The sequence below is a fragment of the Malaclemys terrapin genome, chromosome 6 (assembly GCF_027887155.1).
Source record: "Malaclemys terrapin pileata isolate rMalTer1 chromosome 6, rMalTer1.hap1, whole genome shotgun sequence".
NCBI classification, from domain to species: Eukaryota; Metazoa; Chordata; order Testudines; family Emydidae; genus Malaclemys; species Malaclemys terrapin.
The window spans coordinates 133,666,744-133,676,210 of NC_071510.1; the positions used below are offsets into that span (position 1 = coordinate 133,666,744).

The 9,467-nt window shown below is 57.5% G+C and overlaps 1 protein-coding gene across 1 annotated transcript; it reads left to right on the forward strand.

Annotated features, from left to right (window-relative positions):
• The first annotated feature begins 989 nt into the window (after nt 1-989).
• On the forward strand, nt 990-8,960 carry LOC128839372 (avidin-like). The gene is made up of 4 exons (XM_054032313.1): nt 990-1,137; nt 3,773-3,983; nt 7,614-7,746; nt 8,636-8,960. The coding sequence occupies exons 1-4, from the start codon at nt 1,063-1,065 to the stop codon at nt 8,667-8,669; spliced, it is 453 nt and encodes a 150-aa protein (XP_053888288.1). The 5' UTR covers nt 990-1,062; the 3' UTR covers nt 8,670-8,960.
• The last annotated feature ends 507 nt before the right edge of the window (nt 8,961-9,467 follow it).

Sequence of the window (9,467 nt, forward strand, 5' to 3'; positions counted from 1 at the left end):
TGCACACTCATCCCTCCTACATACTTGTCCGTCTGACAGTCCTATCCTACTTATAGCACACGTGCATCAAACATTAACTCTGCATGAAATAACATAGGAGGTTACAACACGGTCACAACACAATTAAATGATAGCATGAACTAATTGGCTACAGGTATCACCGCAGAGAATCCAGCTGCTGGAAGGGAGGCCTGGGACCGGTAAGGAAAAGGCTGTGAATTGTTCTTAACTTAGAGAGACCGCACAAAAGCATGGAGCTGGTTTTGCCAGATGTGGCATTGCTAAACTAACAAAGACTGGAACTGGCCCTCAGTTTGCTAGCAAAGATTCTAAGATCTTCACAGTGGATTATGGATCTTAACATGTTCTGCCTAGTCCTGAATAGCCGCAGAGTAATGGTTATAACTGCAAGCACTGGCTAAGAGAGGCTGGCCCCAGATCACTCATTGCCACCTGTCTGGGAGGCAGGGGCGGTTGCTGGCTAATATGAAATGTCATTATTTCCGCTGGAGTTAGTGACCATTCAGAGGCTCAGGATCTTGACTCCAGTTCCCGCCTTGCCCCTGCTCTGCCGTGCATGGCACATGGAGAACCTTTGTCCTGCCATCACCTCTCTCACCGGCCCGGGGTAATGTGCCCTCGCACACCCCATGAGCCATGGCAGGGCATAGCCCTCAGAGCCAGGCACCTTTCCACCTGTCACTGCAGGCCAATGGCCCTGCTGGTCTCTGTCCAGCTCTCCCACGTGCTGGGATCTATCTATAGCTGGTCACTGAACGCACTCCTCACATCGCTGCCCAGGTCACACGTCCCTTCTTTTCATGTTGTCTTGCTGGCCCTGCCAGCGGCTTGGGCTGCAGATTGAATGTCAGTGAGACATAATCAAAATAACCGAGGTGCCCGCTCACTTCTGGGAACTGCCAGCAAGGAGAGAACCAACGCAGCTCAGGTTGCAGCCCCAGCCCGCTGCGAGGGGATATAAAGACGGGGCCTGACTGGTGGCCCCAGACTAAGTGCCGGGGAGACTCAATTGGCTTCTGCAGGCGGCTTCTACTCCAAGAGATGATGGGGAAAATCGGCTTCTCCCTGATCCTTGCCCTGGCTCTGGTGACCCTCAGCACCTCTTCCGAGAGAAAGGTATGGGGCAGACTGGGCAGAGTGAGGGGCCGAGGGGGCCGGGCACTCGCTCTGGGGTGTCTCAGGCTGGGGCAGGGTGAGGGGCCAAGGGGGCTGGGCACTCGCTCTGGGGTGTCTCAGGCCGGGGCAGGCTGAGGGGCTGAGGGGGCTGGGTGCTGGCTCTGGGGTGTCTCAGGCTGGGGCAGGCTGAGGGGCTGAGGGGGCTGGGTGCTGGCTCTGGGGTGTCTCAGGGCGAGGGGCTGAGGGGGCTTGGCACTGGCTCTGGGGTGTCTCAGGCTGGGGCAGGGTGAGGGGCCGAGGGGGCCGGGTGCTTCCCCCCATCCACAAGACTTATTACCCTGTCAAAGAAAGCTATCAGGTTAGTATGACATGATTTGTTCTTGACTGATACACACTGACTGTTACTTATCACCTTATTATCTATTAGGTGTTTGCAAATTGATTGCTTAATTATTTGCTCCATTATCTTTCTGGATGCTGAAGTTAAGCTGACTGGTCTGTAATCCCCCAGGTTGTCCTTATTCCTCTTTTGATAGGTGGGCACTAGATTTGCCCTTTTCCAGTCCTCTGGAATTTCTCCCATCTTCCATGACTTTTCAAAGATAATTGCTAATGGATCAGATATCTCCTCAGTCAGCTGCTTGAGTATTCTAGGATGTATTTCATCAGGCCTTGGTGACGTGAAGACATCTAACTTATCTAAGTAACTTTTAACTTTTTCTCTCCCTATTTTAGCCTCTGATCCTATCCCATTTTCACTTGCATTTACTGTGTTACATGTTGAATCACTACTAACCTTTTTGGTGAAAACTAAAACGAAAAAGTCATTTAGCACTTCTGCCATTTCCACATTTTCTGTTATTGTTTTCTTTCCCCTCATTGAGTAACGGGCCTGCCCTGTCCTTGGTCTTCCTCTTGTTTCTAATGTATTTGTGGAATGTTTGTTTGTTTTTTGTTACCCTTTATGTCTCTAGGTAGTTTAATCTGGTTTTGTCCTTGGCTTTTCTAATTCTGTCCCTACATACTTGTGTTGTTTGTTTATATTCATCCTTTGTAATTTGACCGAGTTTCCACTTTTTGTAGGACTGTTTTTTGAGTTTGAGGCCATTGAAGATCTCCTGGTTAAACCAGGGTGGCCTCTTGCCATACTTCCTGTCTTTCCTATGCAATGGGATAGTTTTCTCTTGTGCCCTTAATAATGTCTCCTAGAAAAACTGCCAACTCTCTTCAATTGTTTTTGCCCTTAGATTTGCTTCCCATAGGATCATACCTACCAACTCCGAGTTTGCTAAAGTCTGCCTTCTTGGAATCCATGATCTTTATTTTGCTGTTCTCCCTCCTACCATTCTTTAAAATCACAAACTCTCTCATTTCATGATCACTTTCCCCCAAGCTGCCTTCCGCTTTCAAATTCTCAATCCGTTCCTCCCTGTTTATCAAAATCAAATCTAGAACAGCCTCTCCCCTAGTAGCTGTCTCCACCTTCTGAACTAAAAAATTGTCTCCAATACATTCCAAGAACTTGTTGAATAATCTGTGCCCTGCGGTGTTGTTTTCCCCACAGGTCTCTGCGTAGTTGAAGTCCCCCATCACCACCAAGATGGCAGATTACAAAGCAGGATGCCGAGCGTAGCTGTGCTACATGCACCCAGCTCAGCTTTCCCCGCCCCTCCGGTTACCCAAGTTATACCAGCCGACTGGCAGGACCCAGCAGTATCTCACAGGGTGACAATCCCTTGTCTGCCCTCGTGAAGGAAGGGCCCGGGGGTTCTAGGGATTGGACTAGGAAAAGGGCAGGTTCTCGAAAACAGGTTGCTAATGTTTTAAGTAACATTTTTAAAACCCAGCTGTAAGCAAGATGAACTGTATTTTAACACGTGTTAGCTGGTTATGTTGCAGCCTAGGCTCCCACATAAGGTTCACCGTCCTTGACCAACCAATATTTAACCTACAACTGGCCTTGTCTACATTAGGGTTCTAAGACTTGTCAGGTAAAACATGTCAGCCAACCTGTTTTTGTCTAGCATAAGTGTTGTGATTGTGGGTCAGTTTGTATTTTGCAGCTCCTTTAATGGTCTGCCAGCGATGGCCCACAATGGCTTAAATAAAGTGTGGGCCACACAGCACCACCTCGTGGCCGAACAGTGCGATACAGCTTAGCATCCCGTTACAGTACGAGCCCCATGGGGCCTGTCACCTCTTCAGGACCCTCACCCAGCCTGGGCCCCACTGCTCTCGGGTGTAGAGACCTGCAGCTGCCTCAGTCAACTCCTCTGCCTGTGGGGAGAGGGAGTGGGTGGCGAGGGAATGGAGGAGAGCTCCCCGCACCCTATGGGTTAGGAAGGAGAAAGCAGAAGGGCCCCCAGTTCTGTGTTTAGGGTTTAGGATTTATTCAGTTAGTTGCATTTCTGGTGGAATCCCCAGCTGAAAGACCCAGAGACAGGTGGGGAGGGAAGGGGCTGCGCTGGAGAGCTCAGGAAGCAGAGCGCACACCAAGACTTCATTTTCATCTCCGGTTTGAGTGGTCTGTGCCCTCGTTCCGGGAGGCTGGCAGGGCCATCGCCTCGGCTGAGCATCGGGCCCTGCAGTGCTGGGTGGGACCCTGGTCCTGCTGACCGCGTCCCTCCCTTTCCAGTGTGTCCTGTCCGGATCGTGGAGGAGCAGCCTGGGCTGCAAGATGGTTGTATCCGAACTCAGCGAGGCGGGAGCGTTCTCAGGTTCGTACCTCTCTGCAGCAATGGCCCCCAGAGCTGATCTCCTGTCGTCGCGTCTGCACGGAATCCAGCACAGCGCCAGCCAGAAGGAGCAGCCAACCTTCGGGTTCACCGTGAAGTGGCAGTTCTCAGGTGTGTAGCCTGCTCTGCCTCGGTGCCGGCCAGGCGGAGCCAGGGGTAAGCGTGGTCTGAGAGGGGGCTGACAAGGCTGGGGGTCTCATTCCCCACTCTTGGGGAGGGCTGGCCTCTTTAAGGGGCTGGCCTCAGCCCTGCGAGGCGATGGGATGCTGGGAATTGTCGTCCGGGGGCTCAGTGACTCGGGGTACCTGGGACTGAGGTCAGCTGGGAGCAGGACAGTGTATAAGGCAAGCCTGTTCCTCAGTCAGTGAGAGGCCTGGAGCTTCTTGTGGTGGTCTCTGGAGGTAGCCCTGGAAGCCCGGTGCCTGGCAGTCCAGGCTTAGGCTGGGAGGAGGTGAGTGATGGTCGAATCAAACTTTAAGCAAAGGCGGAGAGAATGGAAGCAGACTGGTCTAGGGAGAAGGACCCGCCGGGAAGGCTCAGGGTGGGGATCTCTGTCTCCATGGAATTCCCTGCCATGCCAGACACATCCAGCTACAGCTCGCAATGAAAAATACTCGTTGATGGAAACTTCGTGATGCTCATGTAATCCACTGACCAGTGTGTTACGCGTCCTCGTCGATGCTCGAGCCACGGTGGATGTGAGTCCGTTACAGACACTAGCTTTGCAGCTCACACTGTAGGGCAGGGGTAGCCAACCTATGGCCCGCGTGCCAAAGACGGCACGCGAGCTGATTTTCAGTGGCACTCACACTGCCCGGGTCCTGGCCACCGGTCCAGGGGGCTCTGCATTTTAATTGAATTTTAAACGAAGCTTCTTAAACATTTTAAAAACCTTATTTACTTTACATACAACAATAGTTTAGTTATATATTATAGACTTATAGAAAGAGACCTTCTAAAAACGTTAATGTATTACTGGCACGCGAAACCTTAAATCAGAGTGAATAAATGAAGACTCGGCACAGCACTTCTGAAAGGTTGCCGACCCCTGCTGTAGGGTGTTGTGCTTTAGCTGGGGAGATCCTGGGTTCGGTGCCCAGAGGGTGACTGTCACACTTACTTTCCACAACAACTTGGAAGTTGTCTTCAGGTGGCCCAGCGCAAAACCTCCTTCCCCCAGCCCTGAAATCCAGTTGACTCCTCCTGGGGGAGCAGGAGGCTGCTGCAGGCAGGGCAGGGAGACGGGAAACGTGTTGGTGTAGCACAATAGTGAATTTCCACGGCAAAAGTATCAACTTCTGCAGCTGCAAAGCCATGGACTCTGTGGACCCCTGACTGGGACGGTCCCATCGTTCAGCAAGTGCTGCAGGTGTTCTGCAGATTTGCTCTATGCACAGGCCAGGTTTTCAAGGTTCTCTCTGCTACTAGAAGGGCTAGAAACACAATTTTAATATTAAACATAATAATAATTCAGGAGCCAGGGGAGAACTCCATGTTGTGGAATTGTGGAAGACAGAGGATCCTGGTTTAAACCATGCTTCTAATGTCACTTCCTTTAATAAAGAAAATAGTGACTTAAATCTCTCTTCTGTAATACACACTGAAGCTGGGAATGGGCGACGGGATGGATCAGTCGATGATTCCGTTCTGTTCTGGGGCACCTGGCACTGGCCACTGTCGGCAGACAGGACACTGGGTTGGATGGATCTTGGTCTGACCCAGTCTGGCCATTCTAATGCTCTTATGTTTTTATATGGTGTATCCTTACTGCAGGGGCTTATACCAAAACCCCATGCTCTTACACTGGAGAGACCCAGGTTCAGGGACTCTCAGCAAGGCAGTATGGGGGCGATGCGGTTTTTGCATCTGCTCAGTGAAGATGTTTAATGTATTTTTGTTTACGCCAGAGCCCATGTGCATGTCTGGGGACTCTTCGGGTGTGCAAGGCAGGTGGTCCTGCCCCAAAGAGCTCCCAGAGTAAGGAAAGACAGACCCGGAGGCAGCAGTTTGGGGAAGGGGAGCAGCAGGTCATCTGGATGCTGGGTTTTAATGGGAACTGAAATGTGGTGATCGGGGGCTCCAGGCCCAGGGGCCGTGTGGGTGAGCATGGGGCAGGGGGCCCCAGGCCCAGGGGCCGTGTGGGTGAGCGTGGGGCAGGGGGCCCCAGGCCCAGGGGCCGTGTGGGTGAGCGTGGGGCAGGGGGCCCCAGGCCCAGGGGCCGTGTGGGTGAGCGTGGGGCAGGGGGCTCCAGGCCCAGGGTGAGCGTGTGGGTGAGCGTGGGGCAGGGGGCCCCAGGCCCAGGGGCCGTGTGGGTGAGCGTGGGGCAGGAGGCTCCAGGCCCAGGGGCCGTGTGGGTGAGCGTGGGGCAGGGGGCCCCAGGCCCAGGGGCCGTGTGGGTGAGCGTGGGGCAGGAGGCTCCAGGCCCAGGGGCCGTGTGGGTGAGCGTGGGGCAGGGGGCCCCAGGCCCAGGGGCCGTGTGGGTGAGCGTGGGGCAGGGGGCTCCAGGCCCAGGGTGAGCGTGTGGGTGAGCGTGGGGCAGGGGGCCCCAGGCCCAGGGGCCGTGTGGGTGAGCGTGGGGCAGGGGGCACCAGGCCCAGGGAGAGCGTGTGGGTGAGCGTGGGGCAGGGGGCTCCAGGCCCAGGGAGAGCGTGTGGGTGAGCGTGGGGCAGGGGGCTCCAGGCCCAGGGGCCGTGTGGGTGAGCGTGGGGCAGGGGGCCCCAGGCCCAGGGGCCGTGTGGGTGAGCGTGGGGCAGGGGGCTCCAGGCCCAGGGGCCGTGTGGGTGAGCGTGGGGCAGGGGGCCCCAGGCCCAGGGGCCGTGTGGGTGAGCGTGGGGCAGGGGGCTCCAGGCCCAGGGTGAGCGTGTGGGTGAGCGTGGGGCAGGGGGCCCCAGGCCCAGGGGCCGTGTGGGTGAGCGTGGGGCAGGGGGCACCAGGCCCAGGGAGAGCGTGTGGGTGAGCGTGGGGCAGGGGGCTCCAGGCCCAGGGGCCGTGTGGGTGAGCGTGGGGCAGGGGGCTCCAGGCCCAGGGGCCGTGTGGGTGAGCGTGGGGCAGGGGGCACCAGGCCCAGGGAGAGCGTGTGGGTGAGCGTGGGGCAGGGGGCTCCAGTCCCAGGGGGCCGTGGGGGGAAGCACAGTGGTGACTGCACGAGGAGCAGGAGGGAGTGACACATCATGGCAAGGTGGGGCTACACTGGGGCAGAGCGCTGAAGGCAGGGAGGGGAAGGGGCGTCAGTGCAGGGATCCGAGAGGACAGGGAGGGGGCAGGTGCCGTCAGTGGCTGCCCTTGCAGGTGTCTGTGTGGGAGGCCAGTGGAGTCCGGTGAAGGCAGGGTGCAGTGAGGGGCTGAGTGAGGTTTGGCTGTGGGGCACGGAAGGAAACGCACGGATCCTGGACACAGGTGCGATGCCGTGGGTGCTCTGGGTGCTCAGCATCCACCAGCCACAGCTGTTTGGCAGCTCCAGGAGGGTTTGGAGGAGGGCAGGCAGTGGCAGGGGAGCGGGGGCCTTGGGGAGGGGCGGAGTGGGGGCAGGAAGAGGTGGAGTGGGGCCGCAAGGGAGGCTGGAGCCAGCCTTGGGGAACCGCTGCAGAGGACCCAGTGGGTCGCTCTGGGTCACTATGGCAGGTGAGCAGCACCACCCCAGCGACACGCAGCAAACTCCCTGGGGCTCTGGGCTCCGTCTGGGGGCCCGCTGGGGGGTCTCAGAGCCAGCAGCCCTGACCCCGTCACTCTATCACCTGTCAGAGTCTCCGCCAGACTCCATGAGCGTCTTCGTGGGCCAGTGCTTCATGGATGACCAGGGAGAGGAGACCCTGCAGACCACGTGGCTGCTGCGCAAGGAGGTTGGATCCCCCAGCGCCAACTGGGAAGCGACCAGGTGGGTGACTGGGCACAGACTGGCCAGGAGCGAAGGTACCGCCTGCGGAGCTGGGGCTGCAGGGCCTGGCCCCGTCTCTGCTCGGCGCTGTGCCAAGGGCTGGGATCCTGACCCGGCTCTGAGCCCGTGGTGCTGGAGATGCAGGGAACCCCGTGTGGGATGAGGTGGGGCAGGGCAGGGCTCTCAGCACCGAATCACAAACTCTTGGGGGACCCCCTATGTGCTCTAGGAATTTTAGGGGGAAAGCTCTAAGGCCTGTGCAGGGGGTCGGACCGGTCTTAGGGCCTGTGCCGTGCAGGAGTCGGACACAGATCACAATGGTCCCTTCTGCCCTAGGACTCTAGGAACCTGTGACACTTGCTAGGGAAGGATGAAGGTTTGCTGAGTTCCCTGGGCCCTGCCACACCCCAGGGCTGTGTGTGATCCCTGGCGGATCAGGCCAGGGCCAGGGCCATGTCCTCCCACAGCTCTTCTCCGAGAATTCGCTAATGGGTGAGCAGCCCACCGGGGGTGTGGGCATCTTGTGGGGGGGCATCCCCTGGGGGCCGAGTCAGTGGCCAGGGAAAAGCACAAAGGGGGGCCTTGTTGATCCACCCAGGAGGGGATGGCTGGATGAGCAGCCCCAGAGCCCCTGCCCACCCCTGGGTGCTGCTGGGTGGCTCTGAGGCCAGACCAGTGCAGGGTACCCACAGCCACGCTGCCTCCCTGGGCTGGCGGCTGGGTGCCCCCCTGAGGTAGCGCCTGTAGGAGATGCCTCTTAGGGCTCCTATCTGTCTCAGATTAATGCACCTTGTGCCCTTCTCCCCCTCTCCCCTCCCCCCGTATATGGGGCAGCCCCGAGCGCAGGCCCGTGCTGGGCCAGTAACCTCAGCTCTGCGCTTCCCCGCAGGGTTGGCACAAACGTTTTCACCCGGATCAAGTGATGGAACGTGGGCAAAGCCGTGAGGAGCGACGGTGTCCGGTGACCCAGCAGCACCGTGACCCCACTCTGCAGCTCCTGCCTCCTCCCCCACCCCCCACCCCCACGTCCGGAATTGTTCTGGGGTCTCTCGAGAGTGTCTCACCCGGTGTCAGGGCTGTTTGCTGGGCTGCAGAGGCGCCGTCTCTGTCTCCATCTCCCCTCGCTCTCCGGTTACACCCCCAGAATCGCTGCCCGCGCCCCCCACGCTGCAGTTTAGTTCCTTTCCCAGTAAAGCTCTAGCACGGGAGGCAAATGAGTCTCTGATGTTTTTATCACTCTTGGGGTGAAGCTGTTGCTTAGGGTGACCAGACAGCAAGTGTGAAAAATCGGGACGGGGGAAATCGGGACTGTCCCTATAAAATTGGGACATCTGGTCACCCTACTGTTGCTGACCCGTGATTCCCACTTGCCACTCTCTGGATTCCCTGGGAGGTGCCGGATTCTCTCCCATGAGCCGGGCCTTTCCTGGGACGCCCCTTGGCAGGTTCATCCCCCTGGCTCACTCCTTTGCTCACTGCCCGTTGCCCGGGGCACAGAGTGCAACAGCCGCTGCACAGCCCCTCGAAGACGCCCTTCCTGCTAAACGGCCCTTCGCTCACTCAGGAGGTTCCTGTCCAGCGCGCTCAGCCCAGGGGTTCGTTTCTCTCGGGCATCCGGCGCCGCCCACCTCGAGTTCTAGGCACCAGGAGCCAAATAAACATTTTCCATCGGAAAAACGGCTCAGTTCTGTGTGGTTCTCCCTTGAACCCCTCCCTTGAAC

Excerpts from the sequence above, each read along its gene's own strand:
- LOC128839372 (XM_054032313.1), top strand. The coding sequence starts at position 1,063 with ATGATGGGGAAAATCGGCTTCTCCCTGATCCTTGCCCTGGCTCTGGTG. Across the intron at positions 1,138-3,772 it reads GCACCTCTTCCGAGAGAAAG|TGTGTCCTGTCCGGATCGTG; the intron begins GTATGGGGCAGA and ends CTCCCTTTCCAG. Across the intron at positions 3,984-7,613 it reads CGTGAAGTGGCAGTTCTCAG|AGTCTCCGCCAGACTCCATG; the intron begins GTGTGTAGCCTG and ends ATCACCTGTCAG.